This window comes from Dromiciops gliroides, chromosome 2, assembly GCF_019393635.1.
Source record: "Dromiciops gliroides isolate mDroGli1 chromosome 2, mDroGli1.pri, whole genome shotgun sequence".
Lineage (NCBI taxonomy): Eukaryota > Metazoa > Chordata > Mammalia > Microbiotheria > Microbiotheriidae > Dromiciops > Dromiciops gliroides.
Window position 1 is genome coordinate 159136023 of NC_057862.1, and position 20650 is coordinate 159156672.

Genomic DNA, 20650 nt, shown 5'->3' on the forward strand with positions numbered 1-20650 from the left:
TAATCCATTTTGTTTTTTCATGTAGATGTCTAGACTTATTTCTTTTGCATGGCAGTGGATCTCATTGAGGAAGTTCTTAAGCATTCAGGTGCTTAGTGCAACAAACGTCATTTATGAAAAGAACCATATTTACTCCCTTACTATCAATAGGGAGTCCAACTTTTATCTGGACTCTCGTACAACATTCTCTAAGATGATAGCAAACACCTTAGGCAAGCATAGAGTCCCATTGGTTTTTTGCCTCATTTGATATTGAAACTCAAAGCCACGTTGAACTATTAAATTTGTCATACTTAATTACAAGATTGAACAAAGTATTCTCCATGGTTTTAAGTGTTATAGAATCTTGTATGAGTTACCAAGGTAAAAAAAATACCAAGGTATAAACAGGTTTAAGGAGAAGCTTTAATGCTGCATAACTGAATCAGATGCCTTTTTGAAGTTAATAATGAATACAGTGGGATTTTTTATTTTCTATATTTATCAGTCTGGTGTGTGACTGAGGTGTGGTCCGCTGTGGAAAAAACAACATGCCTGTTCACATGTTTTTATCTGGGATACACTTACGCATGGTATTTCATCAATATTTTGTGGAGATGAGAAAAAAACAGGTGTATGGGTTCAGTAGCTGCAAGGTATCTTCTTGGTAAGCTTTTTCTTCTCTGGGAAAAATTACTATTCATGATTTTTCCATTCTTTTGAAATCTCTCCTTGTTTGACATATTTTGAAAATCAATCCCTACATATCTTTAAAATTGTTTTGCTTTCAGCAAAAATTTCCCTGATATATATTCAAGTCTAGCTACCTTTCTCAGATTCACCTTCTTAAGTACCATTGCCACTTTCTTGGGTACTAAGTTGAGTACGGAGATGATTGAATCAGAATAGGTGGGTATAGACACAACAGCAGGTCTGTGCCATTTCATATTTATTTGTTCTACTCATTCCAGTGTTTCCTATAGATGCTCTTAGGATAATTTAGTTTGCCTGTATATTATGCCAAATTCTCCATGAGCTCATTTCCCCCTTGACTGATTTTTGCTATTTTGTGAGGTGAACTGCTTAGAATTGCCTATATTCCTTTCCCACATATTTTAGAAATAAGCTTGTACTCTAATCTGGTGGTCTTATTCTCTGTCTTGTCTTTCTATTTGGCAAGGAGACCAAGGGTTTCCTGGCTGAGGTCCTAGCCTTTCAGCCACCTGGCTATGGCATTCATTAACATTTCTACAAAATGATGATGGAATCAAAGTCTTTACATTTGTCCATTCATCAGAATTGACAATTGTTGGGTTTTTTTTTAAAGTAGATCAGGTTGGAGCTGCTGTTATCACATAGTGTCTTCTTTATCCTTTCTTCTAATTTGATTTTGACATTCACTCTAACCCATCAATAACCTGACTATATGCAGGTAGTAGATTCTGAAATCCCTCCCACATTGGGAAGCAATCATTTCCTGTCCATTAGGACATCACCGATTTCATTTAAAAAATATTAATTAGTACTGGTCATGCCAGTACCCTATAACTCTCAAAAGATAACTTTTCATGTACAGTATAAGGTTACAAGCTTCTGGTTTCTTTTCTTAATCCCAAAGTGTATTCTCCAGTTTTATTTTCACAATCTTCCCCTGTGCTCATCTTTGCATCGAAATCACCAAATATAAGTAAATCATGCCTTTTGACCGGAAGAGACAAGGATTGAAGTGATTAGAGAAACACAAGAAGAATCAACTTCAGTGGGAAAAGGGGAAGCAAGGTGGGTAATTCTATTTGACTGAAAGGGCCTTGATAGTAATAAAATTCCTATTTAAAAGATAGAGCATTACTGATTCTGTTAGGAGGTAGCAAGAAAGTGCTAATTGCTAATCAAGGCATCTGAGTATTATATCTGGGGGGGAAAGTAAGAAGCCTGCCATCAATAATTTAAATTTTACTCAAGAGGCCACTCCAATTCAGCCCTGAGTGTAGCAAATCAACATGGCACCCAGGAAGATTGCTGAATAGGTGAGCCAAGGGAGCTACCAACAGAAATCATAGAGAATCAAGGTTTTCCATTCCAAGAAGTACAGAGGACAAAGGGAATCTTGTAATAGCCTGAAGGGAGTCTGCACTGTTTCTGTTTTTTCCAACAGCAATTATTTATTTACAAAGCACAAGCTGGTCTCAGGTCTTAGAGGAGATGAAAGGATGAGTGAATCTCTAATCTGCTCATTGTTGGGGAGAATAAATTCTTCCTTTAAAAAAATGTTAAATCTTCAAGAAGAAGGCAAATAAGAAAAGGAAACTAAAGAGACAAAGGAAAGGCCTAGCCTGGGTCAGAAGTTTGGAGAATAGAAAAATGTGGTACAGAGATAGAGGGGAAGAAGGACCATTGAACATTTTAAGCTAAGAAATTGGCATAAAGCTCTTTGCTCGAAGGGATTTGGGAGAAAGAGCTGTTGCATCCTCTTGAGGAATCAGCTTCTTATGCTTTATTGAATGATCTACAGATTTCATCAGAAGAGGCAATTCAGTCATGGTTAAAAAAAAAAAGGAAATAAACAATTGATGAATCCCTATAAAGGGGTGCCAAGCCAACTCTCTGTCAATATAGTATAATAATAGAGAGATCTATTGTCTTAATGGGGTTTCTATGTGGCAGAAATCTTCCCAAGACTTTTCATTTTTTTTTTGTGGGGCAATGAGGATTAAGTGACTTGCCCAGGGTCATACAGCTAGTAAATGTCAAGTGTCTGAGGCCCTCTTTGAACTCAGGTTCTCCTGAATCCAGAGCCATTGCTCTATGCACTGTGTCACCTAGCTTTCCTCCTCCCACAAAAAACTTTTCTATACTTTTTTTTTCTTTTGGTGAGACAATTGGGGTTAAGTGACTTGCCCAGGGTCACACAGCTAGTAAGTGTTAAGTGTCTGAGGCCAGATTTGAACTCAGGTACTCCTGATTCCAGGGCCAGTGTTCTATCCACTGTGCCACCTAGCTGCCCCTGCCCCCAAGACTTTTCACTGAAGACCACTACTATTTCCTGGTGATTCACAGAGGAACAAATAATAGTGACATATTAAAACTATAAAGCATTACTGAGGATTATAAAGCCCTGGGCAGGAAATGAAGGCCCTTACACAGGTATATGTAACATTTTTTATCATCTCTACCAATTAAAGGTAGGAGCTCCTGAATAGAAAAGTACACTTAGTAAGTGAACAGATAGCTAATTTGATGGTGATGAAAAATGGGATTTGAATTTCTGGAACATGACTTAAAATATTGGAGTTCTAGATTCTTACCCAAGGATGGAGTGTACCTAGTGAAAGCCAAATATATATTTAAATGGAATCTGTTCAGAAGGAAAGCTCTAAATTGAAAAAGGAAAAGAGGAAACTGCCTAATCTATCCACCAAACCAAATACCATAGAAGGTAAGAAGGAACTACAAAAGATGTAGAAAAACAGGTGATAAGATCAGTAATTCATATAAGGCAATATCCAAGAAGAGAGGGTGTGTGTGTGTGTGTGGGGGGGAAATGCATTGACTGAGATATTTCTATATGCAAATATATAAGGTCTAGGTAGTAAACAGTACGAATTAGAGATGATAGTATAGACAGAGCTAGAAAAGACATTGCAAACTTAGTTCAACCTTCTCGTTTTACAGAGGATGACATTGAGGCCCAGAAAGACCAAGTCATTTACCTACTGTAGCAAAGGAAGGATTTAAATCCTGGCCCTCCCACCAACTCAGATTCATTTCCTTTTACTTTGCGGCCTCCATGGTACTCTCATTATGAACATCACGTATACAAAGATGTGTGTAAACTCATCTTCTGGGCATGCTACAGCACTTGATTTTTAAAAAGTACTTTTGATTGTATAGGTATTGTTAAGTTTCAGTGGGTCGAGACTCATGCCCGGAATATAGTTTTGGAAGAGTTTTCAAAAGTAACTGAAGGGGTAAAGGAGTGTTGAAGTAACACTTATTGAAGAAGTTCTTTTCTTGGGAGGAAATCCAGATATAAGAGATGGGAAATGTGGTGGCAACCATTTCCAAGAGCATCAGTGTAGGGAAAACTAGAAGCAATCATGACATTTCAATTTCATTTCAACCAGTACTTATTAAATGCCTACTATGAGCAAGGGACTCTGCTCCATGTACTTAGGATACAGAGACAAAAACAGTATACTACATGTACACAGAGAAGTAAATACAAATGATATGTAAAGAAAATCATTGGTGTATAATGTGGACAAAGGATTTAGGCAACACTTTGAGGAGACAGAGCATAGACCTGTGATGCACTCCCTTGTCACTTCTATCTATTTTAAAATCCTATCCTTTAAAATCCTTCCTTTGAGGTGTCACTCAATAAATTCTTCCTAGGATTTGTCTAAAATTCTATCTCAATCAACCCATTTGATAGGGTCCTTGTCTGTATTTTGTATTTATCTGTCTATATATGGGTTGTTTCTCTCCAGTATAATATAAATTACTTGAGGTTATAGATTGTTTTATGTTGTCTTTGCTCCTCTAATGTTTAGCACTGTGGCTGGAACATAGTAGGGAGTGAATACTCATTGAATGAATGAATAAATGAATGATATGGAGGCATTCTGTAATAGTGATAGGGGAAATGACTCTATCCAGACACTTTCTGGAGCTCTACCTCTACCAGAAGCAGGACAGGTGATACATTCTTACCTTGTCTTAAGCATGATTTCATTTTTTTTTCAAGACAGAAAAGCAACAGGAAGAACCAGGATTCTGTATGTGATTCACCAGGTCTGTCTGCAACACATCCTACAGATTGAAAGGTCTATGGCTGCTGAGTCACTGTCAGTGATTTTTGAAAGATTGTGGAGAGTGAGGGAAGTACTATAAAACCAGAGAAAGGCAGGCATACCCATTTCCAAAAAAGAAAATAGGGTGCATTCTGTAAGAAATAGGCCCGTAGGGGCAGCTAGGTGGCGCAGTGGATAGAGCACCAGCCCTGGAGTCAGGAGTGCCTGAGTTCAAATCTGGCCTCAGACACTTAACACTTACTAGCTGTGTGACCCTGGGCAAGTCACTTAACCCCAATTGCCACAAAAAAAAAAAAAAAAAAAAAAAAAAAAAAGAAATAGGCCCGTAAACTTGACTTTGGTTCCTGGCAAAATTCTAGAGCTCCTTATTAAAGAAGGATGAACTGATTGTTGAAAGAGATGTGTGGGGGGAAGCTAGATGGCTCAGTGGATAGAGCACCGGTCCTGGAGTCAGGAGTACCTGAGTTCAAATCCGGCCTCAGACACTTAACACTTACTAGCTGTGTGACCCTGGGCAAGTCACTTAAGCCCAATTGCCTCACTAAAAAAAAAAAAAGAGAGAGAGAGAGAGAGATGTGTGAGCCATGAAAAGAAGTGACCATTCAGTCTTGAAATTCATGAAAAAGAAGGAGAGAAAAAGCCAGGCATTATTTAACATGCATTGAGATTTGGGGAGAGCATTTTTCAAAGGGTTCAGAGAGAGGATAAATAGTATCTAATGTCCTAAAACTCTTCAGGGGAGGTTTGCTCAAGAGGGATGATATATTTTCAAGAAAGAAATTTGGAAAACACAAACAGGTGTGACTGCATTGAGGAGAAAGAAGGGGAGCTGTCTAAAGAGACTGATATAGGTCTAGAGAGTTCATTGAACAACTCAGATTTTTAAAAAAGAAATGTGTAGAAGATGGGATCAAGGCAGGGAGTGAAAAATAAATGCAAGAGTAACAATTACTAGTCTAGTAAGTAGTGTCAGGAATGCCATAGTCTATACTGAACTAAATAAACTAGTACCAAGACTTAAAAAAAAAGGTTTAAAAAAACCCCAAACCTTTGTTGGGGGCAAGAGGAGAATTTTAAAAGGGATGCAACCACTGCTAATACCAATGGATTACTGAGAAGGCAAAACTACTTCATTCTTTTTATTTTTCTCTTTTTTAAGGAGAAGGATCTTTGGACTAGACAGCATAACAAAAATGATTATCAGCAACTTGAGACCAAAGGTAAGGTAAGCTCATGTTAAAATGTCCTCTATGAGTTTGAAGTCATCAGGTCATGAAAAATTACATCCTATGATACTGAAAGAATTATGATTGATGTACCACAGTTCACAGTCTCAGAAATCTTGGAAAATGTAAGAGGTACAACACAAGTGGAAAAGGTCAAATGTTCCAATTTTCTAAAAAATAAAAGTGGGGGATAAAGTATTGATCGTTCAAATTCTGGGCCTGTAATTTTGATGTAGATTCTTGGAAAAAATCATAGGATGCATTAGTAAAGGGATAGTTTATGAGCACTTAGAAAAAGGAAGGCAGTGATCATTAAGAACTGGTATAGTTTATCAAGAAGAGATCATGTCAGACTGACCTTATTTCCTTTTTTATGACAGGATTGTTAGGTTAGATGGAATTTACCTAGATTTCAGCCATACGTTTGACAAAGTTACTCATGTTATCTTTGTCAGTGAGATGGAAAACTCTGGGCTAGGTAATAATAATAAGGTGGTTTCAGAATGCTTAAATAAAAAGACCCAAAGCACAATCATTAAAGGGTTGGGGTTGGCTTGGAGGTAGGTCTTTAAGATGGTCACTTTGGAAATATAAGGGTTCATACAGGATAGAAGGGCATTCGATATTTTTGTCTATTTAATATGTCTCTAGGGCCAAAAATTTCATCACCTTCTAATGATGAGGGTTTTCCAGTTAGTTAAGCTGATCCTTAGACAGCATGTCTATCACCAGGCCAATACTCTAAGTCTTTTCAGTTTGGTGTTACTGACCAGAGCTTACACTCTGTTGGTAAAGCTATCAAGAACTCAGGGTGACTTCCATCCATGTCATGCTAAAGCCTCAGAATAGGTAGAAATGTGGTCTAAAAGTATCACAAAGGGAATTTAGAAGTAAGGTACTAAGATCACTTTGAGATGTATCTACTAATTCTTAAGTTACTAGGCATTTGTGATGTGGGGTTAAATATGGCAACTAATGATACTAAAGATGTGGCCAGACAGAGTGAGAAAGCTGATGACTTACTTTATCTTTTTACTTATAGGAATTTCATATTCCCAAGATCTAGAAGTAGTCATGGGACACATAGAAAGAGTAGTAGAGTGCTCCCTTTCCTTCTTTCCAGTGGATGGCTGGGCCGTCACTATAATTAGTAGTTATACCACCGATTATCATGATGGCTGGCTTGATATTGACCTATCTATGGCCCCACCACCCAGTGATAAGGGATGAAGGAAGAATACCATACTCTGTTTCTCATCACTGACTTGGAGAGTAAAGGACAAGAAAAAATGAGTACCATCCTAGGTTGCCTGGGGGCTACTAAAAAGTGTCTGTATCAGTCGATCAATAATAAGCATTTATCAAACACCAACTATATGACAGGCATTGTGTTAGACACTCAAGATATGAAGACAAAAATGAGACAAACCCTATCTTTAGGGAACTTAATATCCTATTTGAGGAAATGGCATGTACCCATAAGTACATATAAAAGATATCAGAATAGAGACTGGCCCTTTGATTTCTTGGTATAAGGTTAATTCCAGGATGAGGAAAATTCCCTCTTTCAGTGCAGGTTAGAGTCTTCTCTGAAGTTTAGAGCCTTGAGAAATTAAGTGACTTGCCCAGAGTCACACACCCATCATAAGCCAAAAGTTAGGGCTTGAACCCAGGTCTTCCTGGCTTCAGGGCCTGTTTTTCTACCATTGAGTCTAAGAATATGTAAAATACATAAAAATAAATACAATGTAAACTTTTGGGGGAGGGCACTAACAGTTGTGTGGTTTAGGAAAAGCCTCATGTAGGAGATAGTGTTTGAGCTGAGCTCTGATGAATGTAAGGAATTCTATGAAGCAGAGGTAAGGAGAATTGTAGAAATGGGGAAAATCCAGACCAAAGGCAATGAGTGAGATGTGAGCTGGAATGCCATGTGTGAAGGCCATTCTGACTGTGCTGAAGAAGATGGGAAGAGTCCTGGTGTATAATAACCCTGGAAAGGGAGGTTGGGGCCAGGTTGTGAAGGTCTTTAAATGGCCTTGGGAGGTATTTGTATTTAGTCCTAGAGTGAACAAGGAAGCCATTGAAATGTATTGAGTAAGGCAGTGACAGGGTCAGACCTGTGCTTTAGGAATATCATTTGGGCAGCTATGTGTACAATGGATTAGAGAGGGGAGAGACCGGAGGAAAGGAGGTTGATTAGGAGACTATTGCAATTGTCCGAGTAAGAAGTGAAGAGAACCTGGACTGGGGGCTGTGTAAGAAAAGAAGGCACTCTCCAATTGTCCACCCCTCTATTTCGTTTGCCTTATTCCTTGGGAAACTTTGAAAATACATTCCGAAATATGAACAATTTTTAAAGTCTACAACTATTGAAAAAGATAGCTTTATGTTAAATTGCTTTCACATACCCTTCATTTCACAACAATCTTGTGAGGTAAGTAGTATTTTATTATACCCATTTTATAAGATGAAAAAACTGATGCACAAAGGGGGAAAGTGGCTTGTTCAAAATCATACAGCTTATAAATGGCAAAGCTAAGACTCAAACCTCACTCTGAAGACTACAAGTCTGGTATCTCTCCACTATTACTGCACTGTGCTAATCTTAAATTATTTTTAAAATGTTTAGTCTTTAAGAAATATATTCTTTTCTTCACCATTTTTTGTCTATCTAATTTCTCTTTTTTCACCCATTTGCTGTCAGGTCCTCCACTCGAACAGTTCCACAGACTATAAATTCAGGTCATGAAATACTTAAGGAATAGCTTCCCTAGAACATGGGGCCAGCCATCCTTTGTGAAAGGCTGCCCCCTCCTGTCTGAAGCACTCGGGAGACACGAGAAATTTTATGCCCATGATGCACTGCTAATGATTACTTGAATTGCTTAGCTCCTTGATGGAATCAGGAGAGAAGTTAAAGTTCAGGCAGGTAAAGGGATCCTTTGTTTAAAAAGTAATTTAGTTGGTATTTGCAACCTTTCCATCATCGTTGCAATTCTCCATGCATACCCTTGATAAAGTTATCTAAAAATGTCAGAAAAGCGGTAAGATGTGAGCTCTGTCTAGATCTGTGAGTAAGGCTGAAATGTTGATGCAAAACAGATGTAGACTGATTATTCATCCTGTAAGATTTCAGCCTAAATCTAAAGTACCAACATTCCTCCCTACTTTCTTTCCCTTCTGGTGTAGGCCAAAGTATAGCCATGCTCTTTCCTTCCGACCTTCCTCTTCAACCCAAAGAGGGGCCGAGTTTGTGTTTGGATACCCTGGGGTAAGTACTCCAGCTGATGAGCATCTGAAAAACAGTCTAGGGTTTGAAATCCTCTCATTTGGATGATGTATTGGGTAGAATCAGCTGATTAAACCTTGGGGGAAGTTTGTTAGAAGAACAAGGTTTACTCTTTTTGATAAAAAAGAAGTTGGCCACATGATTTGTTCCAGGAAACATAGGGGCTTTTTTAGTTCTTGGCAGGAGCCTGAATGTGTTAAGCTGGATGTTGGGGGGAAAAAAACCCTAATGATTCCATGAGAACTTTACCGACTAGAATATGTGCTGTTTTAGAATTGGGATGTTTAAATTACTAATAATTATGTAGTTTATAAGTTTTATATAGTCATAAGTTACATAAATTATGTAGATATAGTTTATGTAACTGATATAGCTTATATAATTAACATATAGTTCCTTAAAGTTATAAATTGCTTTACTCACAACAAAGATCATTAGAGCTAGAAGGGGTTTATGGATGATTTTTGCCTAATCCCCCCATTTTACAGATGAGAAGATTTAGTGGGAAGAGCTGAATGAAACAATGAGTTAGTTTGGAGCTGAACTAGATTTCACACTTTCCGATCCCTTGTCCTTGGTGTGCTCTCTACTGGACATCTGCATGCGGTATTTGTAGACACAAAAGCCCACTTATGGTGGAACTCTTCTCATTGGAGGTATTGATGATTCATTGTCTGGTGTCTTTGTGAGGGGCAGAGTTGTGAAAGGTGTCGAGAAGAGAGATCCTGGTCTTCTGGCTTCCAGCTCTGAGAGAAAGTGTGATGCAATTTCAGACTCTCTTCAGGTGTCTGAAGGGAGAGACAGATGCTGAACAAGTTGATTTGTAAAGGAGCTGACATTTTTGATCAGATTGGCTCTTCACAAAGTCTGTCTCTCTCTTCAGGAATCTGAAGAGAGCCTGGAATGTCTCACTTCTCTCTCTCAACACTGGAATCTCTCTTCTCACTAACTTTTACCCACTGCCCCCCACCCCAATTCCCTCTCATGCAGGTACCAAAGCACTGGAATAATCAATTATCTGCCAGTGGGAAGAATCCTCTACAAATGGGCTTTGAGGCAAGGGTTATGTATAAGGGAAATAGAGATCAGCTCCCCCTCCCCCCCAAAAAAAGGATATTTAAAACAACCTACTAGATTCCCAAGCACTTCTGCTTGAATATTATCTATACCTTTGGAAAAGGAAGGAGGGCAGAGTCCAGTTATGGGCCTAGCGTGCCCTGTATTCTGGGGTAAATCAATAGAACCTTCTTCTTGAGAAACTAATCAAAGGACAGACACACTTAACCAGTCTCCCCCACCCCTCGGGGAGATAGGATTGGGTGCGGTGGCTGCTTTTGTTGCAGAAGGAGGCAGAGACATGGCTTGAGAGATCCAGAGCCACCCCTCACCCAACTTCCCCCAGCCACCAGCAGTGGAGGATGCTCCTCCCCCAATAGGGGAACTTTCCACAGTCAGAAGATCACCTCATCGGATCACCATCTGACCTCTATAGAAGTATCTGCCTGTCTCCTGCTAGAGGGATAGGTATCTCAAAGAGCGGCGCCTAGTGCTATGCCTTCTCCCCATGAGAAGTCCAAGGATTTCTCTCTTGGTTTCCTTCCCTAGCTCCCCAAATAAACTAATATTTTATTCTGAATTGGATCTGTGTGCAAGAGGGTGTAATTCTTTAAAGAGTATTCCTAAGAACCCCTATCCCAACCCCCCTATCTATTTCCTCATAACAAGGCCCATTTTGGGGGGGGGCGGGGGGTTACACAACTAATTTGGAGCCTTCCTACTTACCTTTAAAAGGGGTGTGTGCTTGCGTGACCAAGAAGAGTTTCTTGCTTTTCTGTTGCCGCTGCTTCCTGATGTGATAGCCCAGGGGTGTTACATCGGCCTTTCTTGCAGTCTAGGCACAGACCCTTGTTGAAGGTATTCATGTCACTGCACCAGTAGGCTGTGCTCTGCAGGTGGTCGTGCATGGATGGAATCGATGAAGAGGTGAACTGATCTTTCCATGGGCACATTTGACTGTCTCCGTGATCCCTGAAACATGCCAATAGAGTCATCTTAAGATGTTTGCCACCAGAGTAACTAGGGTGGGTCGACCAGGGCTTTTTCTTCAGGGCACCGACATTTAGGAAGGGGCTGGCATGACATTCGCTCAGCAGCATACAAATAGCTTAGCAAGAAATAACTAGTTAAGATCGGATGTGTGATACCTGATGGTGTGGCTTCCTCTTCTCCAGCCATTATATGTCCTCTACTTACCTTCCCTCACTTCCTCCACCACAATGGGGACTATAGTCCCGCTATGTTTTTAAGCCTCTATGAATTTGTCTTATATTCATTTGAAGGTTCTTTGCGTGCTGCTTTTCTGGGGCACACATTGTGAAACTTGACCCAGGCATGAAAAATGCTACTTACAACTGTCCATTACACACAGTTCCTATGCTGATTTCATGCTAGAAAGAGAGAGGACATCCCCACAGAATGCTGACTTGAGGTCTAGATTTTCCTTTGGCTCTGTCTTCAATGACTCCCTGAACACAATCACCTCAAAGATAATCAAATAAACCTGTGTCTATTAGTATGGGAGAAATCAGATTGGGTCTTCTGAATGAAAATATTTTAGTGAAAGAGGAAAACAAGACTCATGGTACTAATTGATTTTTCTAATTACTGCTTAATAGGTTCTGAAGGTATAGCTATGTCATATATATAGTGCAGTAAAAGAAGCAATATGGTACTGTATAAAGGGCAATGGCTCTGCAGCTAGAAGATCTAGGTTCAAATCCTACCTCTGATGTTTTCTACCTGTGTGATTGTGGTAAAGTTATTTTACTCTCCTGGGCCACAGTTTTCTCATCTGTAAAAAGGTGGTTTCATTACATGGCTTGTGAGATCTCTTCTGGTTCTCTCTGTTTTTGTTTCTGTCTTTCTCTGTGTCTCTCTGTTTCTCTTTCCTCCTCCTTCCTTTTCATTCTGTGATTTTTCTTTTCTTTTTCTTTTTTGTGGGGCAGTGGGGGTTAAGTGACTTGCCCAGGGTCACACAGCTAGTAAGTGTCAAGTGTCTGAGGTCAAATTTGAACTCAGGTCCTCTTGAATCCAGGGCCAGTGCTTTATCCACTGCGCCACCTAAAGCTGCCCCCTTCTTTCCTTTCATTCCTCCTTCCCTCCATTCCCCTCTCCTCCCCACCTCTTTTTCACTTAGAAGTTACTGAAAATAAAGATACAATGTTTTAAGTCTATCCATTAAAAGGCATCTCTGGATTCCAGGTTAACTTAGAGCTAAAAGTGTGCTGCTACTACCACCACCACCACCACCACCACCACCACCACTACTACTACTAACAATAATAGCTAGCCTTTATATATAGTGCTTTAAGGTTTGCAAAGTGCTTTTACAAGTATTATTCCATTTTATCCTGACAACTACTCTGTAAGGTAGGTGCTATTATTATCCCCATTTTCAAGATGATGAAACTGAAGCAAGAAGTTAAGTGACTTACCCAAGGTCACAGCTAGTAAGTGTCTGTGGTAGGATTTGAACTCAAGTCTTCTTGACTATTCACTTAGCTAAGTAGATATTATTATTATTATTAAAGATCATGTAATCCAACCCCCTCATTTCAGAAATAAACAAAGTGAGGAGCAGTAAAAGGATTCATCAAGGGTCACACAAAGTAATAAATAGCAGAGCCAAAATTCAAAGCCAAGTTCTGTTCTCCAAATCCATTGGTTTGTGTTATACAGTTCAAGTGAGACTTCCTGCTTGACTGCAGTAGGGTTGGCCTGTCTATAATTTGACAAATAGGAGCTGCCCAAGGTTAGAAGGAAAATGTCTTAATTCAAGGTTAAATATAATGCAATTAATTTTATAAAAACCATTTGTTAATATCAACTACTTTATTAAGTATTTTTTTGTTTTCTAACATGTCTTTTAAAAATTAAGTTGGCTTTTTTTTTTGGTTGCCCTTAGAACTTTCTCTCTATGTGGGTAGGTTGTCAAATGTAAATGGGCCAAATAGATATCATTCTTACTTGAGTCATAAAAATTCTACAGAAATATTTAAAGAATAAATATTTTATGGTCATTGCTTTATAGACTCTGATAGAATCTCCTGATTAAAGAAGAGGACAGATAAATCAGTGCTTCTTTGTGATAGATATCAGCAAACAGGTTTTTCTAGTTCCTTCAAGGTTTCAGGATTTGAGTGGAAATAGCAAGCTCATACCATACTTCTGTGTTGTGCAGATGACTGGGTTAGGTGAAGGTCTAGCATAACGAGCATGCTAGTACATTAGGATAGTAACACAAAGGGGAGGCAAGGTAATTTATCTTCTCCCTTAAATTATGATCAAGTAGGAAAATATTGAGGGAGTAGTGCTGAAGACCTTACACTGGGTAAGTATACACACAGTCTAGTGTGTGTGTATATATGTATGTGTGTATGTATATGTGTGTATGCCCATATGTACATATCTACCCACAAACACACTATGTGGTATATATACTATGTGATATATATATATATATATACACACACACACATACCTATACACACACGTATATACATATATGTATATCCACACATGTGTACATATATATTTGCAGTAGCTCTGGAATTTCATTCACATAAGGGATTCTTAGTGAGAAAATCCCCACTATCAATGCAGATCTCCAATTTTGCCGCTTTACAGAATTTCCTGGGGCACTGACAGGTTAAGTGATTTGCCCAGAGCCACGTAGCAAGTTTGTGTGAGAGCTGGGATTTGACTCATGTGGGCCTTGAGGCAGGTCTTCTCTATTTACTACATCAAGACTGTCTCTCACCTTGCATACAGGAGAAGCTTCATCAGTCTCTGTTGAATTGTGTCATATATATAGTGAATTACAGTAAATAGTTGTGCATCAGAAACTGCAAAGGGTGGTAGGCCTGGCATCATTTTGCATGTGAACTCTAGGGCTCCCCAAAAGGTTGGGATGGAGAAAATAGAGGGGGAAAATAGCCCTAAATGGACAATTTAACAAACAATATTTTCTAAGGAAAGAATTAGATTGCACTTTTAAAATAATGATAACAGCTTGCATTTATATAGTGGTTTGTTGTTGTTTTTTTTTTTGCAAGGCAGTTGGAGTTAAGTGACTTGCCCAGGGTCACACAGCTAGTAAGTGTCAAGTGTCTGAGACTGGATTTGAACTAAGGTCCTCCTGAATCCAGGGCCAGTGCTCTATCCACTGTGCCACCTAGCTGCCCCTTATATAGTGTTTTAAAGTTTACAAAATATTCCTATAGACATGTGTATTTATATTTTCTCATTTGATGCTTATAACAACCCGGAAATATACGTTTCTATTATTATTCCCACCATTTTACACACGAGGAAACAGGCTCCAAGATGTTTAGTGACTTCTTCAGAATCACAAAGCTAGTAAGTATCTCTGAGGTAGGATTCAACTCAAGCTTTCCTGATTCCAAGTCTAGCATTCTATCCGCCACACCAGAGGTGTCAAATGTGTGACCCCCTTGTGGTCCACAACACTCTCCAGTGTAGCCTAAACCAGACTGAAATGTAACTGGGAGATATTTAACAAAATACATCAAAATGCAATAGAACATACTTAATATTAATATGTAGTTTTCCAAGTTAATATGCAGCCCACAGGGATCCTTATGCATGGTTTAATGGCTCCTGTTTCTATCTGAGTTTGACCTTGCTGTACTATTTCAAGCTGCCTTTTAAAACATAGTGACCTAGGGCAGCTAGGTGGCACAGTGGATAGAGCACTGGCCCTGGATTCAGCAGGACCTGAGTTCAAATCCAGCCTCAGACACTTGACACTTACTAGCTGTGTGACCCTGGGCAAATCACTTAACCCCAATTGCCTCTCCAAAAAACAAACAAAACAAAGTGACCTTAGAGATTATCTTGTGCCAACCCTTTCATCTTATCAATGAGAAAAATGTGACTTAGAGAGGTCATGTGATTTGTCCAAACAATTGTGACTGCCTTTTCAAACCAGGCCAAGAGTTTTTCATGTCACTTCTCTACTATGATTTTGTAGTTTCTTGTAGGGTTGGTTTTTAACCTCTGGGGCTTCTACTGCTAGAATAGCAGGGAAGAATACCCACTGGCCAAAGTTCTTGGCTAATCTTGCTTTTCTTACCATGAAAGCCGTGCTGCGCGATGTGTCTGTACATGAGCAAGAAGTGGCAACCAGGCTGGAAGGTGCCTCCATTGGGGTAGAAGTCATAATGAGCCACTGGCTGTTTGATCCCCACACTCAGCCCCATGTGCTCCTGGGTGAATGTGTGAATAGCATCTACAAAATCAGCATCATCTGGTGACAGGCGTTCAGTGGGGGATGTACCCTCAAACAAGGGACCAGCTGCATCTAGCCCTGATATGAAAGTACAAGAAAATCAGGATGAATTTTGCTTTTGAGCTTTGTGATATTCCAACACCAAGGGCATTCCTGTGCAAGAGAGGACAGAGAGAAGAGAAATATTAGGTTTTTCTTGTTACAATAATGCCGTGACCTTACATATTAGACTCTCAGTCATTAGAAATAAAGTCATTCAGAGTTGATGGTGCAATAATCCAGACGTAGTTTGGGTTGTTTTAGAGAGTGTAAACAAAATTGTAGGGGGAAAGCTTAATCTACTTAGGAAAACCAGTTTCTAGTACTTTCAAAGTCACTTGAGGGATGCTAATAAGATCATTACAAATGTTTTTTTGGTTTTTTTTTTTACCCATGGTTAAAGCAAGATTGGCACAATATTGTTAGCCTGTACTTTGCCATTAGTGGTTAGGTCTTCCACTTTGCCCTTAGTAGTAATTAACAATAAAGATAATGATAAATGATTTTTGGCAAGTCTACAGAGGATGAGCTTACATGCCAATACTCTTATTCAGCTGCAAAAAAACTCCCGAAAACCCAAGTATTTCATCTACCTGTACAGTAGTCCACAGAACAGTACATGTAAAAGTCATACCATAGACACTTGTCCTCAGACTTTTTTATATCTAGACCCTGTCAAAAAAAGATGAGAATAATATAATAATGAATTCCATTCATAATAAGTCCTTTCCAATTTCATAGGATGGGATCCCATCTCATTTATATCTCAATCAAATCAAGCCCTTTGCAGTTTATAATTTCTTCACCACAGCTCTGTGAAGATAGATAATACAAATATTGTCCCCATCTTCATTTTAGAGAACAGGAAACTGAGGTTCAGAACTATGCAGGTGAGTTGGTATTAGATTTAGAGTCAGCAGACCCCAATTCAGATCAATCAATCTATGTTTATTAAGCACCTACTAAGTGCCAGTCACTGTGCTAGGTGCCGGTAGTACAAAAAAAAAACAACAACAAGGAATAAGACAGTCGCTATTCATTAGGAATTTCCATTCTGATGGGGAAAGACAAGTACATATGTATAGCCTAAGTATAAATTGAATATATATGTGTATGTATATACATACACACATATGAGTAGTTTGGGAGAATAGGTATTAGCAAGTGGGACTGGGGGTCAAGAAAGGGTTCAGAAGATAGTACTTAAGCTAAGTCTTTTTTTTGGGGGGGGGGCGGCGGCAATAAGGGTTAAGTAACTTGCCCAGAGTCACATAGCTAGTAAGTATCAAGTTGTCTGAGACTAGATTTGAAGTAAGGTCCTCCTGAATCTAGGGCCAGTGCTTTATCCACTGTGCCACCTAGCTGCCTCACTTGAGTTGTCTTAAAATAAGAGGAGTCTATGAGACAGAGGGAATAGGCATGAGGGATGGCCAGTGCAAAGGCACAGAGATGGGAATGAATTATCAAGAGTGAAGAACAAAAAAAGAAATACAGTTTTTCCATATTGCAAGGCATGGAAAGAAGGGGAAGGAAACAAGGATATAAGTGCCTGCTATGTGTCAGCCATTGTGGTAAGTACTTTACAAATATCTCTAACCCTCACAAGAACCTTTTGAGGTAGGTGTTATTATGATTCCCCATTTTAGAGTTGAGGAAACTGAGGCAGACAGAGGTTAAATGACTTGCTCAAGGTAACACAACTAGAAAGTATTTGAATCGAGGGTAGGGTTAGGTTGTATAGGGCATTAAAAGCCAAACTGAGTCACACTGTCAGATATGTGGTTAAGAAAAATTACTTTGGTACAAGTGTGTAGGATGGAGTAGAGTGGTAAGTGATTTGAGCCAGAAAGGTCAATTAGGAGAATGTTGCTATCGTCCAGGTGATGGGTGGTGAAGGCCAGAATTAGGGTGGTACCTGTATGAATGTAGAAAAGGGGTTAGATGCAAGAGGTGTTGTGAAGGGAGTTAGGCAAGGTTTACCAACTGATTAGATATATGGGATGAGGGAGAATGAGGAGTCCAGAATAATGTTGAGATTATAAACCTGGGAAACTGGAAGGGGCAGCTTGGTGGTGCAGTGGATAGAACCCTGGGCTTGGAGTCAGGAGGATTCATCTTCCTGAGTTCAGATCTGGCCTCAGACACTTACTCAGATACAGACCCTGGGCAAGTCACTTAACCCTGTTTACCTCAGTTTCTTCATCTGTAAAATGAACTGGAGAAGGAAATGGCCAACCACTCCAGTATCTTTGCCAAGAAAACTCCAAATGGGGTCACAGAGAATCAGGAGACTGGAAGGATAGAGGGTCAGAGTATAGGCTAACCAAAAATTTCTTAGTTGATTGACAGACTCCATATACAAGGCCTGGAAGATGTTCCTTTTGTTGTCACTGTTCTTTAAATTGGGGAATAATAAAACTGTTTTTTTAAATAAACAAAACACCATTTTGCAATGCTGAGTTTCCATTAAACCAGGGCCTTTCCTCCAAAATAAGTCTTGAGAGCTTCTGTGTTATTAAAACTTTTAGAACAAACCTAGAAACCTTGTTGTCCAACTGAAAGCAAACAGACACACTCAAGGCCAACTGGTCCTCCCTCTGATATGTATATTTGTGTTTAAAAAGCAGAACACCCTATAGCTAAGTCAAGTCAGTGGTGTTTACTTACATTCTGTTTTCCTTTCCCTCTCTTTGGAATCCTCTTTGAAGTCCCACATAGAGCTGGACTTTCAACTCACACTCAGAACTGGGGAGTGTCTATTCTCTAGTCACCATGATGGTGAATGGACAGTTTCCTGTTTTTATTCTTCTCCCTTTTTAAAATGGCCTTTATCACACTTTGGCGGTCAATATTTTGCATGTTTAAAAATGAAAAATGTGAATAAAGCCAAGAAAGGGGGAGGTGAAGTCATGGAGCACAAACCAGAACTTGGGCCCATTCATGAACCTAGACTCTGAGACTCTTGGCTAGTAGGTACAGAAGTATATTGCATTTTTCACACCATTGTAGATTGACTACTTCTTCTTCTTTTTGCAGGGCAATGAGGGTTAAGTGACTTGCCCAGGGTCACACAGCTAGTAAATATCAAGTGTCTGAGGTCAGATTTGAACTCAGGTCCTTCTGAATCCAGGACCAGTGCTTTTTCCTGTAGACTGACTTCTTCCAGGGTCTTAAGCTGGGAGACTGTTGTTGTTTTTGTTTGTCCCTCATTCTCAAAGAGGACCATGACGATGTTGTGACTTACAATGAATTGGTTTTTAAGTGAGGAAGAGCTTTGCAAAAAGTCACCAGCCTTACTCTTGGTTTCTGGAGCCATCTGGGCCCACTAGCAAGATATATATCAGGACGACTGGAGATGGCCCCAGATGTTTAAGGCAATTGGGGTTAAATGACTTGCCCAGGGTCACACAGCTAGTAAGTGTCTAAGGTGAGATTTTAACTCAGGTCCTCCTGACTCCAGGGCCAGTCCTTTAGTCACTGTGCCACCCAGCTGCCCCCAACTGAGAGATTGTAATCTAGGCTTGAAGTCTTGTGAACACTTAGAACTCTGGGCTGACATTGAAATGCTCAGGGTCTAAATCACAAGCCATGATACCAGTATCTGTGCCAATTTCAAGCCCAGCAATGCTTCTGGTCCCTAAAGGCACAGATAGCAGTAAAAAACAACAAAAAACCCCAACAAAACAAACTAGTAGGGAACCACTGAAGACTAAATAGGGGAGTAACATGGAATAATGGATGTCTGTTCACCACCAGCAAAATGCTGAGTATTTTTCATTTTTTTTTTGGTGAGGCAGTTGGGGTTAAGTGACTTGCCTAGGGTCACACAGCTAGTAAGTGTGTAAAGTGTCTGAGGCCAGATTTGAACTCAGGTCCTCCTGACTCCAGGGCTGGTGCTCTATCCACTGCACCACCTAACTTCCCCAGCCAGCTTAATTTTTTAAAAATTATTCCTAAATGAGCAGAGAATGGTTGAGATGTGCCACCTTCTACATTTTATAGCCTTTGCTTATCACTGACTCCCCTTTGTTAGTACTCTTTGTTAGCACATCTCCCTCACACCAAAATTTCCTTTGAAAATATGCTGTATTTATTTATCTTAGTGCTTATTGTTTCCCCACAGCAGAATGTAATTACTTGAGCACGGACTCTTCATTTATGTCTATTGAAATAATCAAATTGATTGTGTCTTTTTTATTGATCTTATTTACAGTTATTTGATTTTGTCCTGTAACTGCCTAAGTCATGATTCTTTGTCTCTGAACTTAGTTCAGAAATTCAACTGTCCTGTAATGAGGTAAATTTAGAAATCCAGTTCTCTTTATTAATTACTGTTCCATTCTTGTGTCAAGGAAATGCTACCCTTAAAGGATGTCTGGTTTGTTATCCAAAGAAGTCTGGTTCACTACCTCTAACCTTGCAAGTGGACTCAAACAATGAACATTTCTTAATTCATAGGAGGGAAGAAAGGGTTGTTGCTATCCCTTCATTTCCAGTTTCCAACCAATCACCTTGTCCCCCACACCTCAGCTCTATAACCAGTCCTATTGATTTCACCATTCATGATGTTGAACTCTTTTAACCAATCATAATCTACAAAGACCTGTTCATTGTTCTGTATTCCCCAAAACTATAAAGGAGAGCTGTCCCCCTCATTTAGATTCTTAGCTTTATGGAGAAAGCTGAGATCCCATTTATTGGTAAATTTAATGCTTTACTAATAAGTTGATTGTGCTCTACCTTAATTTTAACTGTTAGGCTATATATCTCTGCCACCTAGGACAGCACTTGGGACACATTAGGTGCTTAAAGAATGCTTACTGAATTGAATTGAAATAGCAGGAGCAAGCATCTAGGTGGCACAGTGAATAAAGCACCGGCCCTGGATTCAGGAGGACCTGAGTTCAAATCTGGCCTCAGACACTTGACACTTACTAGCTGTGTGACCCTGGGCAAGTCACTCAACCCTCATTGCCCCGTCAAAAACAAAAAA

At 39.5% G+C, this 20650-nt stretch overlaps 1 protein-coding gene across 1 annotated transcript in view; it reads right to left on the reverse strand.

The window, feature by feature from the left end:
* Positions 1–20650, reverse strand: part of LIPC (lipase C, hepatic type) — a 243772-nt gene that overhangs the window by 26130 nt on the left and 196992 nt on the right. Inside the window, 5 exon segments of the mRNA XM_043984773.1 lie at positions 11091–11172; positions 11174–11272; positions 11274–11306; positions 11308–11336; positions 15463–15696. Coding sequence (XP_043840708.1) covers positions 11091–11172; positions 11174–11272; positions 11274–11306; positions 11308–11336; positions 15463–15696 — 477 coding nt within the window.